At 38.4% G+C, this 26,650-nt stretch overlaps 3 protein-coding genes across 5 annotated transcripts; 1 reads left to right on the top strand and 2 right to left on the bottom strand.

Moving 5' to 3' along the window:
* Nucleotides 1-5,259: 5,259 nt before the first annotated feature.
* Nucleotides 5,260-7,065, bottom strand: LOC124377024 (crooked neck-like protein 1). The gene is made up of 2 exons (XM_046836287.1): nucleotides 6,745-7,065; nucleotides 5,260-5,704 (listed from the first exon to the last, which is right to left on the bottom strand). Exons 1-2 carry the CDS (start codon nucleotides 6,958-6,960, stop codon nucleotides 5,603-5,605), a joined length of 318 nt encoding a protein of 105 aa, XP_046692243.1. The 5' UTR covers nucleotides 6,961-7,065; the 3' UTR covers nucleotides 5,260-5,602.
* Nucleotides 7,066-11,385: 4,320 nt separating this feature from the next.
* Nucleotides 11,386-14,500, bottom strand: LOC124377020 (E3 SUMO-protein ligase ZBED1). The gene is made up of 2 exons (XM_046836284.1): nucleotides 13,106-14,500; nucleotides 11,386-11,710 (listed from the first exon to the last, which is right to left on the bottom strand). The coding sequence occupies exons 1-2, from the start codon at nucleotides 13,913-13,915 to the stop codon at nucleotides 11,705-11,707; spliced, it is 816 nt and encodes a 271-aa protein (XP_046692240.1). The 5' UTR covers nucleotides 13,916-14,500; the 3' UTR covers nucleotides 11,386-11,704.
* Nucleotides 14,501-15,247: 747 nt separating this feature from the next.
* LOC124377021 (crooked neck-like protein 1) lies at nucleotides 15,248-26,049 on the top strand. 3 transcript variants are annotated; one of them, XR_006924042.1, is made up of 7 exons: nucleotides 15,263-15,493; nucleotides 16,920-17,049; nucleotides 17,131-17,260; nucleotides 17,347-17,482; nucleotides 17,608-17,746; nucleotides 19,568-19,738; nucleotides 21,071-21,261. XR_006924042.1 is itself a non-coding variant. In XM_046836285.1 (4 exons), exons 1-3 carry the CDS (start codon nucleotides 19,119-19,121, stop codon nucleotides 21,251-21,253), a joined length of 591 nt encoding a protein of 196 aa, XP_046692241.1. In that variant the 5' UTR covers nucleotides 18,866-19,118; the 3' UTR covers nucleotides 21,254-21,261; nucleotides 26,026-26,049. The 3 variants fall into 3 exon arrangements, 1 of the variants encoding a protein (XP_046692241.1); XR_006924041.1 differs by having other exon boundaries at nucleotides 15,248-15,493; nucleotides 17,347-17,746; XM_046836285.1 differs by lacking the exons at nucleotides 15,263-15,493; nucleotides 16,920-17,049; nucleotides 17,131-17,260; nucleotides 17,347-17,482; nucleotides 17,608-17,746 and adding exons at nucleotides 18,866-19,355; nucleotides 26,026-26,049.
* The last annotated feature ends 601 nt before the right edge of the window (nucleotides 26,050-26,650 follow it).

Consider the following 26,650-nt stretch of genomic DNA (forward strand, 5'->3'; position numbering starts at 1 on the left):
TTTTTTATTATACTGATTAAACTAAGTAAATATCTATATTTCTTGATGGTCATAAAAACGTTGGCACTGACAGGAAGTCATTGATTTTGCGCATGCACAAAACTAAATTATGAGTTTTCTCACATGCGCAGTACAAATGGTGTTTTTCCCAGTACAGCTGGAGTAACGGGGTGTCACTGTCCAGCCATATGGATATACAGTAATCCCCGCTTTACTGCGGTCGAATCTCGAGTCCCCGGTTTATTGCGGAATTGCATTTGCCACATAACTAAGTGTAGCAGAGAAACTACGCATAGGTTACTGTACTACAGAAATGTATACTGTACATTACATGTACTCAGTATAAATGTGATACAATGTAATGTATTTCTATGAATTTACACAAAATTAATCTATTAATTTATTCTTGCAAATGTTTTCTGTGAGTGTTTAAAGTGTGTGGGATGATTTATGGCCTAAACAATAAAAAAAAAGCACTTTTGGGGTGGCGTCCGTTTATTGCGGTTTTTCGTTTATTGCGGCCGTTTTTGGAATGTAACCAACGCGATAAATGGGGGATTACTGTAAGATCAATTTAATCAATATAATAAAAGAGTGAATTCCATTTTATGTATTTATATATATATATATATATATATATATATATATATATATATATATATATATAAATTGTATATATATATATATACAGTGGAACCCGGTTATGTCAACCTCGGTTAACTCGACAACCCTATTAAGTCGACGTTTTTGAAGTGGAACCGCCAAATTCTCGCTTTGTCTAAGCATTTTTTATCGGTTATGTCGCCTTTCTTATGTCGCCGAACCCTGATATCCCAAGCACAAGGGGGGAAAATTTTGCCATTTAACGTCGGTTATCTCGGTGCAGGTGTATTCCTGACAGATAAACATGTACTGTATGTATTTTTATAGCATGCCTTCATCAAACAAATCGCGGCAACGCTGTTGTGTAAAAAAAAAACCTTTAAAAACACGTGCATGCACATTCTCATTTATTAACGCACATCATGTACATAAAGAAATCTTAAGCACGTTAATATACTGCCGCCATTTTGATTTTCGTTTATCTCGATCATCGGTTATCTCTATGCTTTTTGGCGACCCCCTAGGACATCGACATAACCGGGTTCCACTGTATATATATATATATATATATATATATATATATATATATATATATATATATATATATATTTTTTTTTTAATGTATTTTTTTGTTTTTTGACCCAGCACAGGCATTTTATTTAAAATTGTTTTAAAAAATGTAAAATTTCTTTCTTCAAACCTTACAGAAATTGAACTATACGGTGACTTTAAAACCGAGGAGCAAACCGTACTGTGAATGTTGTGTACTGTTACACCCGTAACTGGTAAATGGGTGCCAGGCTGATGAAGCGGAAGCAGAAATAACTTAATCATTGTCTTTATTAAGCAGTTCAACCCAAAAACACTCTTTTAAGCTATGCCGAAAAGCAAACAAAGTATATCCGCTCGGGACGAGTAATCCGCAACGAGAGGAACTTGGAGGAACTCTGTGGGGAACTTGGAGGCGGTGTTTCGACGTCCTTCTCGTGGCCAGGCGGCGTCTCACGCAGTTTTTGGCGCTCCACAACGTGCTGGCTTTGGAGAGAGCGTCACGAGACAGGAGGGAAATACAGAAGGCGATCTTGGCTCGCATCAGAAACATTTAAAAAAGTTCAAAAACATTAAAGAAACATCAGAAACATTAAAGAAAGTTGAACCATAATTCAACTTAAAATTTAGACTGTTATGAACTCAAAATCCTGATTCAAAAAAATAGTCACTCTGGTCTCCCTTGATGGTGATTGGTTATTTAAGGAGTTCTGCCTGGCAAAAAGAGAACTATTGCAGTGATTGGTAGAATAATCCTATAGGCCAGGGGTGTCAAACTCAGGCCAAATTTGGCCCGCGGTGTAATTATATTTGGCCCGCGAGAGCTGCGAGCCGCGAGAGCTGCCCGCCAGTATATAGCGCATACACCGCTAATACTACAAATCCCAGAATGCTTTGTTAGTGCGCGGGCGCGTCAGTCGAGGCCGCTAAAAAACTCTGTGTACTCAGCGCTGAAGTTACCCGGAGATTTACCGACTTTGAAGCCCAGAAATGCAGATTTGAACTGCGTAGTAATCCGTTTGTGGTTGACTTGGAAAGCGCACAAACCAACCTCCAAATGGAGCTGATTGAACTCCAGTGTAGAGACACACTCAAGTCAAAGTACGACTCTGTGTGTGCTGCATGTTTCCATGTTTCTCCCCGACAAACTGCACCAACTCCGTGCTCAAGCTGCTTAAATCCTCTCTGTGTTCACCAGCACATATCTGTGTGTGTAACTGTTCTCTTTAATGAAGATAAACAAAACACCACTCAGGAGTCTCACTGATGAACATCTTCACTCAATCCTGAGGATTTCCTCAGCTCAGAGCCTAAACCCAGACATTCCATCTAAGAAGACACTTGCATCTAAGAATAGATGCCAGATATCTGGTTTTAACCAATGTGCATCAGAGTAAATCAGAGTGTAGCAAACTGAGCTTGAATGAATGTTGTCTTTATGCACTATTTCTACTCCAAGCATGGACTGTTAATAGTTGAAAGATTGCTTTTTTTAATCGAAGGAAATTATTTATTATTTTTTGTTTTTTTGTTGTTGGCCTGTTAAAAAAGATTTACATTAAAAAGGAATTTAAAAGGCTATAGATAGATAGAGAGAGAGAGAGAGAAAGAGAGAGCGAGAGAGAGAGAGAGAGAGAGAGAGAGAGAGAGAGATAATAAGAAACGAATACATTTATGTGTGTGTTTTATTTCAAATTTAATTTCTCATGTGTTGTATAATAATAAACTTTGGTTGTTCCAGATTTAATGTTTATGCAAAAATAAAGTTTGTTTCCATTTGAAAATTCAACATTACACAATTTTTTAGTTTGGCCGCAACTTCGTCCAAGTTTTTAATTTTGGCCCACAGTGAATTTGAGTTTGACACACCTGCTACAGGCGGTCCTTAATGTCTGTTGCTGATGCCGGAAAGTTCTGGAAAAAATGTTCTCGTCGTTCGCCATTTTAAACTTAGTAAGTAAAGTTATTATGCAGAAATGATCTTGAAAATATTATTTTAATTGTCAAATATATTTGTTTAAAGCCTCATTTTACATTTATATAACAAAGAACCGCCCAGTCATCATTACAAATCTTTCAGACACGTTGTGTTTACCATTCAGACTTTGCTAACATCACTATCAATTTTGTGAACATTATTTTAGAAATCATATCAAAAAACTGATTTTGACTTGTAAGATGTAAATTCTCAAAAATTGTCAGTTGGGCAGTGCCTTTTCAAAAGGATAATAATAATCTATTTAAGGCTAAATAGGGTACAAAAATGGGCTGCCCTGGTCACGTGTATGTATATATACATTAATACACATATATTTGTTGCAAAACATTTATGAATAATAAAAATACATTTATATATGTAAACAATTTGCTTTGTGCTTGTGTGTGGCTAATGTGGTAGTATGTGGCTAATAACAATGTCAATATAATTGATGTGTTTAGTGATGTGCATATATTTAGCCAGCGGAGACTGGAGGCTGAGAGATGTCCACCATGGAGGCCTGGAGCGGAGCGATGCCCTCAGCGGAGACCGGAGGTGAAGAGGCGTCCCCCACAGAGACCAGGAGCAGAGTGACGTCCTCAGCGGAGACCCGCTGTGGAGCGATGCCCTCAGCGGAGACCGGAGGCAGAGTGCTGCCCTCAGCGGAGACTGGAAGCTGAGTAATGTCCTCGGCGGTGGTCTGGAGCTGAGCCCTTTCCACCAAGCAAACCCAGACAGGCGCGGCGACTCTGGCGACCAACAGAGGCTGGAGCTGAGCTCTCAACGGGGCTCACGGGCTGGAAGACCTCCTGGACGGCGACCAGAGACGGAGTGACGCCCCTAACGGAGACCTGAGGACGAGCCACGCATTCCGCTGAGTCTTGAGTCCAGACGACGCCCTTGATGGAGCTCAGAGGTCGAGTGATGACCTCGGCGGGGTTCAGGGAAGCTCAGGGGCGAGACGTCACTTTCCCGGGAACTTGGAGGCGAAACGTCACCGTGGGAGAAACCAGGGAGCGAGACGCTGCCTTGGGAGAAGTTCATGAGCGAGACGCCGCTTTCGGAAGAGTTTAGGAGTGAGACGTATCTTTCAGCGAAACCTGGGTCTGTGGGGTTGCGCTTAGAGGTATCTGGGACTGCGACATCACGATCGGGTGGCTCTGGAAACGGCCTGTGGCTGTCAGAGGGGGCTTGGACAGCAAAGGAGCTCTTTACAGGGCCTTCCCCCACTGCTTCCCCCACGGAGAGGTCCAGCCGAGCGATGGTGTCTCCACTCAGACCTGGACTCCATATAACCCTCCAAACTCCGTGACATCATCAAGGGGGCGTGGCGCTGCTGAGCACGACCAAGAAACAGCTGCGAGTTTCCGGGTTTTCCCAAAGGCGGAGCTTGGCCACCGCTTGATCACAGCCAAGCAAATCCTACCTCCGAGGTTCGGTTCGCGCTGGGACCACGGCGGTAATCCGATCATGTTCCTTTTTTTTTTTTTTCTGTTTTTTTTTTTTTGTCCTTATATTCCTTTGCAGGGGTCCGTTATTCTGTCATGCAAGAAACGGAGGCGGAAGCCGAATTAACAGCAAACAAAGTTTATTAGCACAAAAAGGCAAAGCCAACACAAATACTTGCTGTGAAAAAGGATTATTCCCGGTGGTGCGCTCCGAGAGCGCGGCCCACAATAGTCCAGAGTTTGAGGAATAATCCGAATTAAGGAATACGGGAAAAAGGAAAGTCATATCCAAGGTGCGCCTGGATATGACTCCACCCGAAGATAGAGGGAGAGTCCGAGTCGAATGGTACGTAGCAGGGAAAAGCACATGTGACACACACCAACATGAACACACAGAAACATACATGAACATACAATAACGGACCCCGAGTGTGGGAGAGTGTGGGGTTTATGTGGGGGCTGGTGATGAGTGGAGTGAATGAGCGTCAGGTGTGTGTGATATGTGTGACTGCAAGGAGAAGAAGCAGGGTGCTTCAGGGAATGCCGAGGCAATGACAGCTGCCGAAGGGGGCGTGGCAGGTGGATCCCTGCCAGGTGTTTTCTGATACAGTATGTTTTTTCTAAATTTAAACTGAAATGTAATTTCTATTATTTATCTGTACATTTTTGTACAGTGTGGCTGTGACCAGTTCTGTTTCATTTATTGAAATTTAAATGTTTTAATGTTTAAACAATTTTGCACAATGTTCAATGTGTTTTTTGGACTGAATAAAGCTTTAACAGTCAAAAGAACAATGATATTAGTCAATTCAATTTATAATCATTTGCAAATTCAAGTTGAATTAAATATGTAAGCAAGTGAACTTAATAGTGTAAGTGCAAATTATAAAACACCAAGTTAGATTAACTTAACAATTTAAGTACAGTCTTCATAAGCACCAAGTTAAGTGAAGTTTTGGAAAACCCATTACTCAATTCAATTGAGGGAATGAGTTTACTCAATAGGTTGAGTTCATTGAACTTATTAGGGTTTCCAATGTAGTTCCTTCAGATTCTCCTCCCATTGTGCGTACTTGATCCAGTTGCGGATGACAGTCCGGTTCTTCCTGATATTGTCTTCAAATCCCTGTAGATCAGATCATTAATAGTGAAACAGTAGGATGATAAATTAAACCAGGAACCCCATAAAGTAAAAACCCAGGCTTTTGTCATCTTACCTTGCGTTTTCGTAATATGTACTCATTTAACTCCTCCTCATCAGTGATCTTCTGTTTCGATGGAGGGGGAAGAATCTCAAGTTTAAGTTCCTTGGCTTCACGTAGAAGCTGCTCAGCTGTGATCTGCACCTCGGCCGGGGCTTTATTCTTCACCTGGTACAGGAAAGACTTGTTAACCAACACAGCTATCAATACAACTTTCTTTTTTCAAATAATTACATATTAGATTAGATCAGATTAGATTAGATTAGAGAAGATAAAATTAAACAGCATTGTCATTGTGCAAAAAAGATGTACCGAGCCAATTTACAATAAATAGCTGTGTGATAAATAAGGGTATGGGGTCTATACAGTATGTATGGAGTGAGGGTGAATATCTGACATGTCATTAGGTGACCAGTGATTCCACCTGTGATGATATTGACCATTTCAATGAAGTAAACAATAACAAAAGCGTTGTGATGATACTGTGCATGTCCACTCCTAAAGTATTTATTTTAGCGCCTTTTTTAAAGCATTGAGCTGTTAAAACACATTGACTAACATACTTTTTAAGTTTAGATAAAACAGAGCAATTAGGATGCTTATTAAAAACTAAAAAATGATAATACCGTGGAATTACCGGAGCCCTTAAATCAGACACTGAGGCGACACCTTTTCACTCAGAATATTAAACGATTACCAAAAGTACCGTATTCACACTTGTATTATTATCTGTTTTAGACAGAGTGTATGGACATGAGAGAAGCAGTAAAAACATATTGTAATCTGACGCCTGGCGGAGAAGTGGAAAATTTTTAGACGTACCATGTCGACGACTTTCGATTGTGATTTGTGACGGATGGAGCAACGCTGTTAAAAACGTTCTCTGTTTGTTTGGTGCTATGGTAACTTGCATGTTACTACCAGGAACCCCATAAAGTAAAAACCCAGGCTTTTGTCATCTTACCTTGCGTTTTCGTAATTTGTAATCATTTAACTCCTCCTCATCAGTGATCTTCTGTTTCGGTGGAGGGGGAAGAATCTCAAGTTCTCGTTCCTTGGCTTCATGTAGAAGCTGCTCAGCTGTGATCTGCACCTTAGCCGGGGCTTTATTCTTCGCATTTTTCATGAGTACTGCATGTGTGCAAAACCCATGATTATTTTGATCATTTCTGTTGCTCATTTAAGTGATCTTCTGATTAGCAAATAACGCTGTTGCCAGAAGAATAAAGCATGAGATGTGGTAAGCGACCTGTCTGTGTTTTGGCTGATTTCTGCTGCTACTCGAGTTAGGCGAGATATTTACGAACATATACAGTTGTGTTCAAAATTATTCAACCCCAATGCTGTAAATGGTTTTAGAATTTAGTGTACATTTGTAATTGTATTCAGAATGAAATCCTACAAGGACTTCTTAAAGAACCATATGCAACTAAAATGACATCAATTAGTTTTGTAATACAGTAGTAAATGTTTCTTTTGTGAATTCTTCATTGACATAATTATTCAACCCCTTAAAGACTACCACTCTGAAGAACAGAGGTTCAATGAAGTGTTTTCAATCAGGTATTGAAAACACCTGTGGATATCAGGGAGCAGCAATAAAGCCTAATAAGCACCAATTAGGCAGCTTTAAAATGACTGTGATACTCAGCTCCTTCTAGACATTTACTGGTGTGGTTACAAACATGGTGAGGTCAAGAGAATGGTCCAGGAAGACAAGAGAACAGGTGATTACTCTTCACAGGAAGGGCAATGGCTATAAGAAGATTGCAAAGATGTTAAACATACCATGTCGACGACTTTCGATTGTGATTTGTGACGGATGGAGCAACGCTGTTAAAAACGTTCTCTGTTTGTTTGGTGCTATGGTAACTTGCATGTTACTACCAGGAACCCCATAAAGTAAAAACCCAGGCTTTTGTCATCTTACCTTGCGTTTTCGTAATTTGTAATCATTTAACTCCTCCTCATCAGTGATCTTCTGTTTCGGTGGAGGGGGAAGAATCTCAAGTTCTCGTTCCTTGGCTTCATGTAGAAGCTGCTCAGCTGTGATCTGCACCTTAGCCGGGGCTTTATTCTTCGCATTTTTCATGAGTACTGCATGTGTGCAAAACCCATGATTATTTTGATCATTTCTGTTGCTCATTTAAGTGATCTTCTGATTAGCAAATAACGCTGTTGCCAGAAGAATAAAGCATGAGATGTGGTAAGCGACCTGTCTGTGTTTTGGCTGATTTCTGCTGCTACTCGAGTTAGGCGAGATATTTACGAACATATACAGTTGTGTTCAAAATTATTCAACCCCCAATGCTGTAAATGGTTTTAGGGAATTTAGTGTACATTTGTAATTGTATTCAGAATGAAATCCTACAAGGACTTCTTAAAGAACCATATGCAACTAAAATGACATCAATTAGTTTTGTAATACAGTAGTAAATGTTTCTTTTGTGAATTCTTCATTGACATAATTATTCAACCCCTTAAAGACTACCACTCTGAAGAACAGAGGTTCAATGAAGTGTTTTCAATCAGGTATTGAAAACACCTGTGGATATCAGGGAGCAGCAATAAAGCCTAATAAGCACCAATTAGGCAGCTTTAAAATGACTGTGATACTCAGCTCCTTCTAGACATTTACTGGTGTGGTTACAAACATGGTGAGGTCAAGAGAATGGTCCAGGAAGACAAGAGAACAGGTGATTACTCTTCACAGGAAGGGCAATGGCTATAAGAAGATTGCAAAGATGTTAAACATACCAAGAGACGTGGCAGAAAGAAGATGCTGACTTCGACTGCTGTGCGCTACCTGAAGCGTAGAGTGGAGAAAAGTCCCCGTGTGACTGCTGAGGAACTGAGAAAAGATTTGTCAGATGTGGGTACTGAAGTTTCTGCTCAGACAATACGGCGCACCCTGCGTAATGAAGGCCTCCATGCCAGAACTCCCAGGCGCACCCCCTTGCTGTCCCCAAAGAATAAGAAGAGTCGACTGCAGTATACCAAAAGTCATGTGGACAAACCACAGAAGTTTTGGGATAGTGTTCTGTGGACTGATGAAACAAAATTAGAACTGTTTGGGCCCATGGATCAACGCTATGTTTGGAGGAGGAAGAACAAGGCCTATGAAGAAAAGAACACCTTGCCTACTGTGAAGCATGGCGGGGGGTCAATCATGCTTTGGGGCTGTTTTGCTTCTGCAGGTACTGGGAAGCTTCAGCGTGTGCAAGGTACCATGAATTCTCTTCAGTACCAGGAGATATTGGATGACAATGTGATGCAGTCCGTCACAAACCTGAGGCTTGGAAGACGTTGGACCTTTCAACAGGACAATGATCCCAAGCATACCTCCAAGTCCACTAGAGCATGGTTGCAGATTAAAGGCTGGAACATTTTGAAGTGGCCATCGCAGTCACCAGACTTAAATCTGATTGAGAACCTCTGGTGGGACTTAAAGAAAGCAGTTGCAGTGCGCAAGCCTAAGAATGTGACTGAACTGGAGGCTTTTGCCCATGATGAATGGGCGAAGATACCCGTAGATCGCTGCAAGACACTTGTGTCAAGCTATGCTTCACGTTTAAAAGCTGTTATAACTGTAAAAGGATGTTGTACTAAGTACTAAGATTGAATGTCACTTGGGGGTTGAATAAAACTGATAATGATGTGAGCTCAGAAAAGACATTTGTGATTATTTCATTATAAATGTTATGTTATATTTGTCTGACCTACACGTGCCTCTTTGATTTAATTGTAAGCAGGATGACTGAATGATCATAATCAATGTCAAACCGACCAAAACAATCAATTTCAGTGGGGTTGAATAATTTTGAACACAACTGTATATATATATATATATATATATATATATATATATATATATATATATATATATATACCAGAGTGTTAGTGTTTGGGATGTAAAAACAAATATGTGCCTGTTTTTAGAATGAATTTGAGCTTTTTTTATTTTAAAAGAAACACTACAGAGACCTTATCAGGATCTCGAGAGCTTTATACATGATTCTAGATCCTGGGATGTAAGAACTAGGAGTTGCATCACTGTTCAGGAGTAATGAACAGTCTGCTGATCAGTACCTAGAGCTTAAAATGAAAAGACTCAGGTCAGTGATACCAAGCAGGAGGTGATCAGATCAGGAAAAACTGAACAAAGCTTACTTCTACTTTACTACTAATATGACTAATGAAAGTGTTTGCATAGAAATTGTGGCATTAGGTTCAGTAAAACAAAGAAAACTTGTGAATAATTTTGTTCATTTCAAAATTAGAATCAGAGTATTGCATGTGATATTAATCCCATTAATGTTTTTGTGGTTCTCAATAAGCCATATACTACTGTGTTATTTGTTACTACTTTTGGTTTTTGAACTCAAATCTAGTTGTGGTCCTCAACTTCTCTGCACTTGTGATAGTCCACCCTGAAGTGAAGAACTGGATCAAATTTGCTCACTTTAAGGATATACACAATTACATTGCTCAAGTAATACAGTAAATAATACAGTGTATTTATCTTGGCTTTTGTAGATGAAATCAGTAAGATATCATAAAATATGCCTTTAATTTTGTGAAATAGATTTTCCATCAGGAGAGTGTATGCTTGTGTTTTTTCAGTTGAAGCATTCAGATGTTCAGGTGATCTGAAATTACGCACTCGACTGATTTCCCAAACAGCAGGCCCAGCAGCTTTCAAGAACTACACAGTGTTTGAGAAGAAGTTTGAAGAGCGGAGAGGAATCGAGGACATCATCGTCAGCAAAAGGCGATTTCAATACTAGGAGAGTAAGGTAAAAAAAAAAATTAAGGTAAGAGATCACACAATATTCTATGAAATCTTTAAACAAATGATATGGAAATTTATTGTATACATAAACACATTTAGTTATTGTAAATTATGGTTATGCACATTTTCTGATTGAATGTTAAAATTGAACTTCATATGTATATAATAATATTATTTGATGTGCAAAATCTTTTGATGTATATATATATATATATATATATATATATATATATATATATATACCAGAGTGTTAGTGTTTGGGATGTAAAAACAAATATGTGCCTGTTTTTAGAATGAATTTGAGCTTTTTTTATTTTAAAAGAAACACTACAGAGACCTTATCAGGATCTCGAGAGCTTTATACATGATTCTAGATCCTGGGATGTAAGAACTAGGAGTTGCATCACTGTTCAGGAGAGTAATGAACAGTCTGCTGATCAGTACCTAGAGCTTAAAATGAAAAGACTCAGGTCAGTGATACCAAGCAGGAGGTGATCAGATCAGGAAAAACTGAACAAAGCTTACTTCTACTTTACTACTAATATGACTAATGAAAGTGTTTGCATAGAAATTGTGGCATTAGGTTCAGTAAAACAAAGAAAACTTGTGAATAATTTTGTTCATTTCAAAATTAGAATCAGAGTATTGCATGTGATATTAATCCCATTAATGTTTTTGTGGTTCTCAATAAGCCATATACTACTGTGTTATTTGTTACTACTTTTGGTTTTTGAACTCAAATCTAGTTGTGGTCCTCAACTTCTCTGCACTTGTGATAGTCCACCCTGAAGTGAAGAACTGGATCAAATTTGCTCACTTTAAGGATATACACAATTACATTGCTCAAGTAATACAGTAAATAATACAGTGTATTTATCTTGGCTTTTGTAGATGAAATCAGTAAGATATCATAAAATATGCCTTTAATTTTGTGAAATAGATTTTCCATCAGGAGAGTGTATGCTTGTGTTTTTTCAGTTGAAGCATTCAGATGTTCAGGTGATCTGAAATTACGCACTCGACTGATTTCCCAAACAGCAGGCCCAGCAGCTTTCAAGAACTACACAGTGTTTGAGAAGAAGTTTGAAGAGCGGAGAGGAATCGAGGACATCATCGTCAGCAAAAGGCGATTTCAATACTAGGAGAGTAAGGTAAAAAAAATTAAGGTAAGAGATCACACAATATTCTATGAAATCTTTAAACAAATGATATGGAAATTTATTGTATACATAAACACATTTAGTTATTGTAAATTATGGTTATGCACATTTTCTGATTGAATGTTAAAATTGAACTTCATATGTATATAATAATATTATTTGATGTGCAAAATCTTTTTGATGTATATATATATATATATATATATATATATATATATATATATATATATATATATATATATATATTAGGGCTGTGTATTGGCAAGAATCTGGCGATACGATACGTATCACATTATAGGGTTGCAATACGATATGTTGTGATACATTGCGATATTGTAAGCAAGGCGATATATTGGGATATTTCTTATTTTAGTTATAGGATAAAGTTTTAGGGAAGCTGTCATATGCAAACCCTGGACAAAAAAGTTTTTTATTTAACTAGAACACAGTAGGAACTGCATTTGCCTTAATTATCCCCTGTAACATTCAATATGATTGAACCACTTTATGTGCAGTATGAATAAAGGGGAGAAAATAAAGTGCTTGCGGGTTTTCTTAAATGTATTAAATGTATTAAATTAAATGTATTAAATGTTAGCTGTTATAAACAGACCATATATATTTTTGACCCTGCTTTTAAAGCTTCACAGTTTCAGTTTACAATTGTAGCATGCAGTGTCCTAACATTTTGATCTAAACAAAAGAATTACATCTGCTTAATATCAATGAAAAAAAGTGCTTGCAGGATTCCTAAAGAAAACAAAACAAATATAAACAATAAAATATTTACAAATGTTGAACATTCCCAGAACCTTTAATCTTGGATTTGACAGGTTTCTTTCATTTGTATTTATATTTGTCTTTTTATTTAATGTCAAGGTTTTTCTGAAGAAAGATAAGCTGGTCAATATGCTCAGATGTCAGGGCACTTCTATGTGCAGTTACAATGTCTCCTGCAGTGGAGAAAACTCTTTCTGCAGAAACACTTCGGAATGCACAGGAAACCCTTTGCTAGTTTGAATAGCTCAGGGTACGCATCTTCATTTTCTTTCCACCAACTGAGTGGGTTTTCTTGGAGGGGCAAAGGGTTTTTTTTCTCTAAACCTCTTAATCTCAGATGCAGCAGTACCATGTGCAGATTTTGGTGCCATGTTGTTTTTAGAAGTGCCAAATACCATTCCAAGCAAGTATGAAATAAGTACAACTATTTATTTAAAATAAATAATTTTATTTAACCAATGGATGTTATTATATTACCCATGTTATAAATATAATATGAACTAATGTCAGATACATTAACTGATACACTTAAAATTGTAATGTATTTAATAAAAAACAAGTAGACTAATTTATTAATGTATTTATTTGCTTACATTCTGTTGCTTCTTTATGGCAGCCACCACAGCATCCGTCATTTTGGAGTAGGTCTCTTTGATCTCCATTTCAGAGAGAAAGGGTAGATCCTTAAACCTTGGATTCAGAGCTGATGCCATGCACAGTGTCTCCCTCTCATTGGCATATCTCTTTCCCAGATCTTGTGCTATAGCAGCCTTGATGTCCTTTGCTGTCTTTGTATCATCTGGACTTTCTTCTGTGCCCATGACAAGCTTTGAATAAAGTGGTGCAATGACAGAAAAAGTGGGCTCTTCTGACATTACCAATGTGGCATTCTTCGTTGGCATCAGTGCCTTGAGCACTTCCTCAGCACATGTGATGTCAGCTTCATTCATTGTAAAGACATCCTTTTCACACGTTCTGACCTCTGTTGAAAGTAGTGCTGCACAGATGGTTGGTTGTTGTTCTAAAAATCTATCTATCATGTCATAAGAGATATTCCACCTCGTGACAACATCTGTAATTAACCTGTGTTTTGGTAGCTGGAGCAGGTCTTGCTTTTGTATTAGCTGGTGGCTGGCTATGGTGCTGTGTCTGAAAAAGCTTGTAACACGTCTGATCCTGCCAAGGAGTCGCTCCACTGCTGGCAACTTTAGTGCTTTCTGTGAGGCAAGATTCAGGCTGTGCGCAAAACATCGGATGTGGGTCATGTCTGCGAGTCCAGCCGCGACATTCATATTGGATGCATTGTCTGTTACAATCACTGGATGTTTCTCTTCCGAACCCCATTCAGTGACGGCCTCCTTTAGTAATTCTGCAATGTTATTCCCTGTGTGACTGTCATGCATCGCTCTTGTCTGTAGTACATTACGAGACCAGATTCCACTCAGTCGTTATGTAGTGCGCTGTTATCGTTACGAATTATTCAGTGGCCTGGGATGTCCAAGCATCACATGTCAACGCGACTCTCTCAGCTAAGCTAAGAGATTGTAGTACGCTCATTTTTACCTCATTGTACAAGTTGGGCACAGCGATGTCCGTAATGTGCTGGCGGGATGGTATTGTGTAGCGAGGCTCCAAAGTTTTCAGCATATGACTGAAGCCTTCGTTCTCTACGACACTGAGAGGGCGCATATCTTTGCAAATAAAATAAAGTAGTGACAGAGGTTTGTGGTAACTTTGATCTGTGAACTTGCTCCAGGGTGAGTTGACAGGGATCCTCTCTTTTACGTTAGCCATTTGCTGCTGTTCTGTTATCCGTGCATCCGCATGGTGCCTCGTTATGTGCGCTCTTAGATTTGTAGTGTTCTTTGAATGTTTGACGTTGGCATTGCACATTTTACAAACAGCAATACTTTTGTCAATCTCTTTCGTGCCTGCTCTGTGACGAAAGATGAATTGACGCCACACATCGGCTTTGTACACTGAAGCGGGAGCTGGAAATATTCTTTCATCCTCAATTACTAGCAGCGAACTATTTTAACGTTAACATTAGTAGCGCGCCGTTATGCTAGTACTTCCTGTCACTGTTTAAGTTCAGAGATAAGAAGGCTATTTAGCGGTTGGGATATAAACGGAACAAAATGAAACTGCCATGAATCTGTAGAATTTTTATTATTATTTTTTTAATAAATATCGATATTTTGTTTTTGAGAATCGATACAGTATCGCGATACTCACGTGTATCTATATTTTCTTACACCCCTAATATATATATATATATATATATATATATATATATATATATATATATATATATATATATATATACACACACACACACACACACACACACACACACACACACACACACACACACACATATATATATATATATATATATATATATATATATATATATATATATATATATATATATATATACATATATATACATATACATATATATACATAAAGTATCTTAAAATTATACACCCCTCAACAACCATTTTAGTATAATCTTCTCAAGGGACAATATAACAGAAATTAAACTTATATATGTTTAGATTTTAGATATATATATTTTAGAGTAGTCGGTATGCAGCTTTATAGCAGTATAGATTTACTGTCCTCCAAAAAATTACTTACAATATTTAAAAAAATTAAAATATTATAATTATTATTATAAAATTATTATTTTGCTTGATTTTATTCTTCCACCCATTATTCATATACTTCCGGTCACGTGTTCTGCCGCTCCTCTCTCTGATTGGCTAATCCATCATATCGGGAGATTTCTTTGAGGGAAAAGTTAAGGCGGGAAAATTACATAGAAAAGTATTGAGTGGAAAAAGCCAAAGAAAGAAAGAAAGAAAAGCATTGAGTGTTTTGTGAGAATTTATTTTGTTAAATTGGTCGTTTTCTAGTCATTTCTGGAGTCATGGCGTCCACCTCGACAGGAAACAGAGAAACCGTTAGAGAAGAAGGTAAGATGGACAGGCGCGTGCACGAGAGCTAAGCGTGTGTAGCTGACTAGGGTGGCTAAACAGTCTAGCTATTTTTATTTATTATTAAAATAACTATAAATTTAAAGGTACTATGAAGTAATATATGATTTTATTTGGGTTTAATTTGTATGTAGGTATATATATAGTTACACCCTGGCAAATTATTTATGAATTTGTAACTGTACCATAGAAATGCTAAATCCGAGGTGCCCAAACATTTTATATGAAAAATCAAACTTGATTGCGGTCTGTGGTCTAAAGATAAATTATTAACAAAATAAAATGAAATAGACATTACCTTGATGATTTAAAAATGTCGCAATAGAAGACATGACCATAATCTGCTTAACTAATGCAATATGTTTAGACACTAGTTCAGTTTCTAATACAATAATACAGATATTCAGTGACCAAATTTTTTTTATCCAAATGCCATTTCAAATCACACTTTCTATACTTTATATGACACAGCAGGTAAAATCAATGGTCACCATGGACCAGCTTTGGTGAGGGGCATCTCTGATCTAAGCATAGGCAGATCACATCTTCAGTACTTTTGGAGCACCCTTGCTGTTAACAACATTAATTCTCAATCAAACTGGACACAAACATTAAATTTATTTTCCATTTACATTTGGGAATGAATAAATTACAATTAGTATATTTACTTTATTCAAAAACATTTACAGAATTTATCAGACAGTCTTATCCAGAGCCATTTACAATGAGCTCATTTATACATCTGAGTAGTTTAGGGTTCAGGGCCTTGATAAAGAGCCCAGCAGTGGCAGTGCTCAACGTTCTGATCTCTTAACCACTAAACCATCTCTTAACCACTAAACCATTTTTTAACTTCTGAACTGTCTCTTAACCACTGAACAGTCTCTTAACCACTAAACCGTCCCTTAACCTCTGACCTGTCTCTTAACTGCTGAACTGTCTCTTAACTGCTGAACTGTCTCTTAACTACTGAACTGTCTCTTAACCACTAAACTGTCTCTTAACCACTAAACCGTCTCTCAACCACTGAACTGTCTCTTAACAACTGAACCGTCTCTTAACCACTAAACTGTCTCTTAACCACTGAACCGTTTCTTAACCCCTGAACCGTCTTTTAACCCCTGAACCGTCTTTTAACCACTGAATCGTCTCTTAACCACTGAATCGTCTCTTAACTACTGAACTGTCTCTTAACTACGGAACTGTTTCTTTACCACTGAACTAATGACACTGGTAAATAATGTACAAATGTTGACTTTCAAAAGGGTTTGTGGACACTTAAATTTTAAGATCATGTGATCAATGATCCTTTTCACACATTGATTTATATGTAATTATTAGAAAGAAAACTTGTATTAAAAGCTGTGTTAGTTAACAAGAACACTGCCATGTCTTCCTGTACCAGGTAAAGAATAAAGCCCCGGCTGAGGTGCAGATCACAGCTGAGCAGCTGCTACGTGAAGCCAAGGAACTAGAACCGGACTGTCATCAGCAACAGAATTAAGTACACAGGAAAGTCTAAAGGAACTACAGAGGTATGACACTTTTGGATATCTATTATTAATAATGCTGAGTTGAATGAATTATGGTTCAACTTTCTTTAATGTTTCTGATAGACGTGCATCATCGGAATGTCACGCTGTGGCTGAAATATGCCGAGATGGAACTGAAGAACCGTCAGGTCAATCACGCTCGCAACATCTGGGACAGAGCCATAACCATCCTGCCCCGAGTCAACCAGTTCTGGTAATCGTTACACTTCATTTCCTATAGTTTAATTATTGGATCCTTTCTGTTTGATGGTACTGATGTTGGTCTGGATATGTTCACAGGTACAAATACACTTACATGGAGGAGATGCTGGGGAATGTAGCAGGCTGCAGGCTGGTGTTTGAGCGCTGGATGGAGTGGATGCCAGAGGAGCAGGCCTGGCACTTGTACATTAACTTTGAGCTGTGCTATAAGGAGGTGGAGAAAGCCCGCTGCATTTATGAAAAATATATCCTTACCAGAGTGCTTGTGTTTGGGATGTGAAACAATTATGTGCCTGTTTTTGGAATGAATGTGAGCTTTTTTTTTATGAAACGCTACAGAGTTCTTATCAGGATTTCGAGAACTTTATACATGATTCTGGTTCCTGGGATGTAAGAACTAGGAGTTGCATCACTGTTCATGAAGAGGAATTGAAGAGTCTGCTGATCAGTAATTAGAGCGTAAAACAAAAAGATTCAGGTCAGTGATACCAAGCCGGAGGTGATCAGATCAAATGCAGGAAAAATCAGAACAAAGTAGGGCTGGGCGATAAATCGATTTTATCGATTAACTCGAATGTGTAGTTTACATCGATATGTTTTAATAAAAATCGGTTTCTCTTTAATGTCCGCCGACGCTCCACTCTGGGCTCCCATAGTTTCGAACGAACTCCCCCGCGCGTTTGCCATAGAGATACACAAACAACATGGCAGCGAACAAGCAAAGGTAGCAGTAGCATCAATTTACTGCAGCATCTCAAACAGAGGCATGCTGTCGAGTGGGAGAGATGTAGGGCCCTACGAAGTGAACAAGACAGCGGCAGCACAAGACTGCGCTTAAGCAGCCGCATCCTGAAAATACACGGTTAAGCAGCCGCACTTTGTTTAGTGTTGCGCGTCTAATCGTACACTTCCGGTACGGGTGGTGGGAGCGGTCAAAATACCTGTAAAGACGCTTCAGAACGGCGTTTCCGTTAGGAAACCGAACAATCAGAGCATTTGAATCACCACAATCAAACGCTCATAAAACATTTTTTTGAGGTTTGCTCAATCTTTCAAATAATTCTTATTTAGAATCTCCCTGTCTTTTATATTCTTATTTCAAATTTCAACTTATTTTAATGTGGAGTTTTAAGTAAAGGCAAAATCACTCCAAACATCACTGCATTATTAACCATGTTCCGCATTCAAACACTCATAAAATATTTTTCTTTATAGGTTTGCTCAATCTTTCAAATACTTCTAATTTACAGTGTCCCTGTCTATTACTTGAAATTTATTGTTAAATTTCAAGTCATTTTACTGTGGAGTTTTGGAGAAAAGTAAAGGCAAAATCACTCAAAACCTCAGGTGCATTTTCAATCATGTTCCACATTTAAACACTCATAAAACATTTTTCTTTGTAGGTTTGCTCATTTTATTTTATGTTACGTTCTATTTTCACAATTTACAATGGCTTGTTGTTTCTGATTGCACTTTAACCCATTTAATAAAGTAAAAACTTTCTTTGTCATATGCAGGTTGATTTTAAGCAGGGGGAAAAAATCGATTTAAATCGCAAATCGAATTTTTTGTGAATCGGGATTTTTTTTTAGGCCATATCGCCCAGCCCTAGAACAAAGTTTACTTTTAAATATGACCCATGAAACTCACAAATTATTGTTCCTGGTCTTTACAAAATTTGCATTGAAATTGTGGCCTTGGGTCCAGAGAAACAATGGAAATGTTGTGAAATGTTGTGAAAAGGAGTGAATAATTTTGTTCCTTACAAAATTAGCGGTAAAAAATTGCATGTGATTTCAATCCCATCAACAGTTTTGTGGATCTCAATAAACCATATACTACTGTGTTATATGTTACTACTTCTGGTATTGAACTCATATCTAGTTGAGGTCCTCAACTTCTCTGCACTTGTGACAGTCCACCCTGAAGTGAAGAACTGGACCAAATATGCTCGCTTCGAAGATAAACACGGTTTCATTGTTAATGCGAGAAAAGTGTACGAGAGAGCCACCGAATTCTTTGGTGAGGAGCAGATCGATGTAAACCTCTATTTGGCTTTCGCTAAATTCGAGGAGAAACAAAAAGAGGTAATTTCCTGCTCAAATCTCCTCAATGCACAAAGTCATTCAGAAAATGTGTTTCAGCTCTGATGATGTTTTTATGTTGAACAAGCATAATACAGTAAAGTCTTGCATTTATCTTGGCTTTTTTAGTTGAAATCAGTAAAATATTTAAATGCATTTTAATTTGTTAAATTGATTTTCCAACATGACTAGAGTATATGCTTTTGTGTTTTCAGTATGATCGTGTTCGGGTGATCTATAAGTACGCACTGGACCGAATCCCCAAACAGCAGGCCCATCAGCTTATCAACAACTACATAGTGTTTGAGAGGAATTTTGGAGACCGGAGAGGAATCGAGGACGTCATCATCAGCAAAAGGAGATTTCACTACGAGGAGGAGGTTAAGGTAAGAGATCACACAATATTCTATTAAATATTTAAACATATGATAAGGGAGTTTATCAAATACTTATACACATTGCAGATTTGGTTATGTGTAAATTATGGTTATGTACCAATGCTAACATTTTACTTCATATAGCTCTAATAAGATTGTTTAAAGTATTTATATTCTTAGAAATTTACTTGTCAGGATTTTCCCTGCATCCGTTAGATGTCAGCAAGAGCTTCTATTTTTGTGGTAGTTTTCCCCTTATCCTTCGCTCGTTTTTTGTTTCCCTGCCTCCGTTCCCCATGGTCCTTTCTAAGCTGCTTTCTACAGACTTGTTCAGTGTTTGTTGTAAGTTCCCTATGCCTTCGTGTTCCATTTGATTTGTTTTTGTTTCGTTTTTTGGACTTCGGCTGTGAGTTGCGTTTCACTCCGGGATTGCGGTTGTCTATCGAAATACACTTCCTCTCCTACTCTTCTCCTATTTGTGTTCTCCCTGCTTCTTCAATAAATATACCATCTGCACTGCCGTGTGTGTCCTGCTCTCTGCATGTAAATCCTCGGCCCCGCCTGTGGAAGATCTCTGGAATGCAAGACACACATTGCCGATCCTGATTCGAGCCCTGGTCTTAACATTTACTGAATCAGACACAATATACAGTGGAACCCGCAATGCGCTTTGAGAAGAAAAGAGCAGACGTTGAGAGAGTGCCGGTGGGAAGGCACGTACCGGGATACGCATGAGCGATAACAACGACCGGCGTGAACCAACATATACCAACAATAACGGACAGTGAGAGTGTGGAAGTTTAAATAGGAGCTGGTGATGATGATAAACGAGCACCATATGTGCACGATTGAAGCCGGGAGCTTCAGAGAAAGCGGCCGAGAAAGCACCTGACACGCGGAAGGGCGCCGAATGGGGCGTGGCAGGTGGATTCCTGACAGATAAACATGTACTGTATGTATTTTTATAGCATGCCTTCATCAAACGAATCGCAGCAACGCTGCTGTGTAAAAAACCCCTTTAAGAACATGAGCATGCACATTCTCATTTATTAACGCACATCATGTACATAAAGAAATTTCAAGCACGTTAATATACTGCCGCCATTTTGTTCTCTATCATCGGTTATCTCGATGCTTTTTAGCGACCCCCTAGGACATCGACATAACCGGGTTCCACTGTACATATGAACACGTTACACACATACATATACACGACTACAGTATTGTATGGTATTTTAAACCATTTAGGCTATTTCTAACCCTGTTCTAAATAAACCTGTTTTTTTAAATACTATGTATGCACAATATTCATTTGTCTTTTGTCTCTGTGTCTTATTTCAGGCAAATCCACATAATAAAGGCTCCTGGTTTGATTACTTGCGTCTGTACGGAGCGACCCCGATGTGGACACGGTTCGAGATGTGTACGAATGAGCCATCGCCAACGTTCCCCCCAATATTAAAAGAGAACACTGGAGGCGCTACATTTACCTGTGGATCAATTACGCTCTCTACGAGGAGCTGAAAGTCAAGGTGAGACCTGATACCTGGCACTAAACTACACTGAGGTTTAGTAGAATTTGAATGTGTAATGTGTACGTGTGTAACAGTACACAAAATGCACAGTACGGTTTGCTCCTTGGTTTTAAAGTCACCGTATAGTTCAATTTCGGTAGAGTTTGACGGAAGAATTGCAAAACAAAATTGCTTGTCGTTTTTTTTTATTAACGTTCTTTATTTTTAAAAAAGAAATTTTTTAGACAATTTTAAATAAAATGCCTGCCTGGTTAAAAAAAATTAATACATATATAAATATATATATTGCATGGTTTAATTAAGGATTGATTCAATATTTCTTTTTAGCTGGAATAAGTTTTCAAACTTCACTTCTGCAAAACAACTCCAAACCATTATGCTATATAGGGTTGAATTATAGGGTAAAATTTGGTTTTGGTCAAAAGTTTGTTGCATATCATTGAATGTAACATGCATGTGACCCCCCATCCCCCCCAATCCCCCCCACCCCCACAAAAAAAAATTAAATAAAAAAAATAAAAACAGTGTAGCAACTGGGGGAGAAGAGGGACAAACTTATAATACAGATAAATTGAGTATATAGTTGGAAGCACAGTCTGCCCGCATTCTCCACCATTATATGTAGCGAATTTAGCTCGCAAAGAAAGGTAAATATTTATAAGTAATTATAAATATTTAAGTTAAGTTGAATTGACAGTAATGGAATTAACATTACATTAATTTGTCTGTTCGTCCGGCAAACAGACAGTATAATTTTATATTAATTCTATAAAAGAGGTATCTCCCTGGCCAAGAAAGACGTAACCCCCTTTTACTTTATACCGTAAATTAAATTAAATTAAATAGAGCATGTAGTTCAGACCTGATGTTGCAGGAACTTTGCATTTATGAAACGTACTCAGAGACAATCACTTATGAAAAATATGCCGTTTAATGAATAAAACAAACACAACATAAAACTAACTACACAAACAAACAAACAAAAAGAAATAAACAAAAATTAAAATGAAATTAAAATAAACGAAAGTTGAAATTAGGAAAGGAGGAAGAAAAATTGTGTGTGTGTGGGTGTGCGTGTATGCGTGCGTGTGTGTGTGATTGTGTGGGTGTGTGTGTGTGACTGTGTGATTGGGTGTGTGTGGGTGTGCGTGTATGCGTGCATGTGTGGTGTGTGTGTGTGTGTGTGTGTGTGTGTCATTCAGTTTTAATAATCAATTTTAATAAGCTGAACTATTTAATACTAAAGGATGGTGACATTTACCAGGCATCGTCTGGCATTCTGCAGGTTCTTCTGGCGAATTTCAAAATTTGCGTACAACAGGCAGATTTCAGCGAAGGTGAACTATAAACAAGATTAAAACAAGATAAATCAATACCTCTATAAACAACTGTCAGGGTTTCCCCTGACACGCCCCCTTGGTAGCAGTCACGCTGCCTCGTTATCCCGTGCCTGCCTTGAATACCGACAGCTGTGGCTTATTTAGGATTAGACTATATAAACTCACGTTCTCGAGTCACAGGCTGTCGGTTCTGGAATGTCATGCTGGTGATTCCCGTGGCTGCTCGACCGCCAGCATTCCCCGCTGGTTCTGTCTCCGGACACTGTTCCGTGTTGGATTACTCTTTGCCGTGGAGTTACATTCATTTCAGGTTTTGCTTTCTGTTGGACATATGCTTGCGTTGTGGATTACTCTTTCCGAGCCGATATTCTTTGTTTGCTTTTCGTCACGGCTTAAGAGTGGGTTTTGGTTAAACTGCTTAATAAAGACAATGATTGAGTTATTTCCGCTTCCGCGTCATCGGCCTGACAACAACAGACGAGCTGTAATACTTGGATTATGATTGTTAATAACAGCTGTTTTAATACAAATGATAAAAAATAGACATTTTAAAACATTAGAAATTTCCATAAAAGCATGAAACTATAACTGTCATTTCCTAATAAATAAAAACTTTTAGAAGGGGCAAATTTTGTGGTATAATACTGTCTTTAATGACTTTAAAACCTACTACTGCTATTTGTGCATTATAAAATTGTATTATTTATATTCTTCATAAAAACCTTTATATGAGGAATAAGGTCCAGACATGCCTGATACACCTGCCTTGTTCTTTCAGGGTCCTGTCAGAAAACAAAACCAGCGTTTGATAAAAACTTTTAGAGCACATTTTAGAGCACATTTCTAGGGGTGTAACAGTACACTTTTTTTTGGGACTCATCGTCACTCCACCCTGCTCCCACATAAACCCCTCATTCACACTCACTCCCCGTTTGAGGGTGGAGGGTGGCCCAGGCAGCCCTCCTAAAGTCTGCCAGCCAGCCGCTTGAACATTTCCGTGGTCACGACGTTCGCTTCCGGTTCAGCGTCATCTTTCAGCCGGCAACACCGGCATGCCCGCCATCTTGTTTTTGTATAAATAGCCACCGGCTGCCTGCGCTCGCTGCCAGATTGTCTCGTTCGGCTCCGCGCTTTTTTGTTACCTTTCTGCCTTTATTTTTTCCCGTGGATTGTTTACTTTCGTTTTCGGATATCCCGGCTTTTTCGGATTTTTGACTGCCCTCGGTTTCCGGAGTTTTGGATTCCCCTTTGCTCTGTTCTCCGGCTCTCTCCCTCTGTCTGTTTTCGGACTCGCTTCTGTTTTCGGACACGCCCCCTGCTTCGCTCTCCCGGTACCACGGACTTTCACATTAACCCAGTGAGTGTTCATAAGTATTCGGACGTTTCTGCTTTTCTCAGTTTAAACCCAGCGTGTGCTCCCTCTACATGATCAAAAGTATTCGGACATTATTGGTTTTCTTTTTTTTCCCCTTTATTAACCCTGTGTGTGCTTCTGTTGTTTGCTCTTAAGTTTTGGACATGTTGCTTCCCTGCCTGTTCTATCCTCCTCATCTTTTTCTTCCACTTTAACCCTGTGCGTGCCGCGACTGTGTTTTTGTGCTATTGTTCGGACATTAAATATTTTCTGCCTGTGCAACCCTTCTCTCTCGACTTATATCATCTGGAGCATCCTGCATTTGGGTCCTATCATCCACTCACCTAGCCCCGCACCCGAGTCCCTGACACATTCAAATTCTACTAAACCTCAGTGTAGTTCAGTGCCAGGTATCAGGTCTCACCTTGACTTCCAGCTCCTCGTAGAGAGCGTAATTGATCCACAAGTAAATGTAGCGCCTCCAGTGTCTCCTTTACACTTTTTTACACAGCTCTCGTACACTTTTCTCGCGTGAGCAATGTAGCCGCGAGCATATTTGATCCAGTTCTTTGGGTCTGGGTGAACCATTACAAGTGCAGAAGAGTTAAGGACCACAACTGGATATGAGTTCCAAATCCAAAAGTAGTAACAGATAACACAGTAGTATATGACTTATTGAGAACTACAATACTGTTTATGGAATTGAGATCACATGCAAATTTTATCCAGCTAATTTTGTGAGGCACAATATGAATGTTTATTCAATTCTAATATGACTTTGCTACAATAAATGTATTAATTTATTCCTCCCTGTCACTGGGTATTGGTCTGTACAAGATATTACACAAATGATTACACAGAATGGACAACTAAGTTTCACTTTACATACACTGTCCTAGAACAATAATTGTAATTTGAACATTTGAGCAGACAATATCAATAGTTCAATTCATTTTAGCTTTGATTTGTTTGTCTGAAGAACAAAAAAAGATTGCAGCTTGATGTTTTGTTTTCCATTCAGTCACATTTTTATGAGTCATATTTAAAAGTAAAATTTGTTCAGTTTTTCTCTGCATTTGATCTGATCACCTTCTGCTTGGAATCACTGACCTGAATCTTTAATTTTTACACTCTAATTACTGATCAGCCGACTGTTAATTACTCTACCTGAACAGTGATGCAACTCCTAGTTCTTACAGCTCAGGATCTAGAATCATGTATAAAGCTCTCAAGATCTCTATAAGGTCTGTGAAGTGTTTCTTTACAAAAATAAATAAATGCATATAGAATAAATAGTTAATTCCCAAAACCGCCATAAAATTGTTTCACATCCCAAACAGAGCTGGTAAGGATATATTTTTCATAAATGCAGCGGGCTTTCTCCACCTCCTTATATCGCAGCTCAAAGTTAATGTACGAGTGCCAGGCCTGCTCCTCTGGCATCCACTCCATCCAGCGCTCAAACACCAGCCTGCAGCCTGCTACGTTCCCCAGCATCTCCTCCATGTAAGTGTATTTGTACCTGTGAACATATCCAGACCAACATCAGGTCAGTACCATCAAACAGAAAGGATCCAATAATGAAACCATAGGAAATGAAGTGTAACGATTACCAGAACTGTTTGACTCGGGGTAGGATGGTTATGGCTCTGTCCCAGATGTTGCGAGCGTTATTGACCTGGCGGTTCTTCATTTCCATCTCGGCATATTTCAGCCACAGCGTGACATTCCGATGATCCACGTCTAACGCTCGCTCGTAGATAGACCGAGCTCTTTAACCAAAACATCAAACATAAAGAAAGTTGAACCATAATTCATTCAACTCAACAAAGCATTATTAATAATAGATATCCAAAAGTGTCATACCTCTGTAGTTCCTTCAGATTCTCCTCCCATTCTGCGTACTTGATCCTGTTGCTGATGACAGTCCGGTTCTTCCTGATATTGTTTTCAAATCCCTGTAGATCAGATCATTGGTGGTGAAACAGGAGGATGATGAAGTAAACCAGGAACCCCTTCTTACCTTGCGTTTTCGTAATTTGTAATCATTTAACTCCTCCTCATCAGTGATCTTCTGTTTCAGTGGAGGGGAAAGGAGCTCAAGTTCTCGTTCCTTGGCTTCACATAGCATCTGCTCAGCTGTGATCTGCACCTCAGCCGTGGCTTTATTCTTCACCTGGTACAGGAAGACATGTCGAGGTGGACGCCATGACTCCAGAAATGACTAGAAAACGATCAATTTAACAAAATAAATTTGCTCACAAAACACTCAATGCTTTTCTTAATTTCTTTCTTTGGCTTTTTCCACTCAATACTTTTCTATCAAATTTTCCCGTCTTAACTTTTTCCTCATAGAAATCTCCCGATATGACGGATTAGCCAATCAGAGAGAGGAGCGGCAGAACACGTGACCAGAAGTATATGAATAATGGGTGGGAGAAGAAAATCAAGCAAAATAATAATTTTATAATAATTATAACTTTTTACATTTTTTTATGTTATTTTTTTAAAGGACAGTAAATCTATACTGCTATAAAGCTGCACACCGACTACTCTAAAAAATATGTTCATTTCTGTTGTAATGTCCCTTGAGAAGATTATAATAAAATGGTTGCTGAGGAGTGTACATAATTTTAAGATACTGTATGTATGTATATGTATGTATGTATATTATATATATATACATACATAC

The sequence above is a fragment of the Silurus meridionalis genome, chromosome 23 (genome assembly GCF_014805685.1).
Source record: "Silurus meridionalis isolate SWU-2019-XX chromosome 23, ASM1480568v1, whole genome shotgun sequence".
In the NCBI taxonomy this organism is placed as follows: domain Eukaryota; kingdom Metazoa; phylum Chordata; class Actinopteri; order Siluriformes; family Siluridae; genus Silurus; species Silurus meridionalis.

What these genes read in the sequence shown, in the direction of transcription:
- LOC124377024 (XM_046836287.1), bottom strand. Translation starts at nt 6,960, where the DNA reads ATGAGCAACAGAAATGATCAAAATAATCATGGGTTTTGCACACATGCA. An exon ending in ACAAATTACGAAAACGCAAG is followed by an intron (nt 5,705 to 6,744) that starts GTAAGATGACAA and finishes TCTGATCTACAG; the next exon opens with GGATTTGAAGACAATATCAG.
- LOC124377020 (XM_046836284.1), bottom strand. Translation starts at nt 13,915, where the DNA reads ATGCATGACAGTCACACAGGGAATAACATTGCAGAATTACTAAAGGAG.
- LOC124377021 (XM_046836285.1), top strand. Translation starts at nt 19,119, where the DNA reads ATGTTACTACTTCTGGTATTGAACTCATATCTAGTTGAGGTCCTCAAC. An exon ending in TCGAGGAGAAACAAAAAGAG is followed by an intron (nt 19,356 to 19,567) that starts GTAATTTCCTGC and finishes TTGTGTTTTCAG; the next exon opens with TATGATCGTGTTCGGGTGAT. An exon ending in ACTACGAGGAGGAGGTTAAG is followed by an intron (nt 19,739 to 21,070) that starts GTAAGAGATCAC and finishes GTCTTATTTCAG; the next exon opens with GCAAATCCACATAATAAAGG.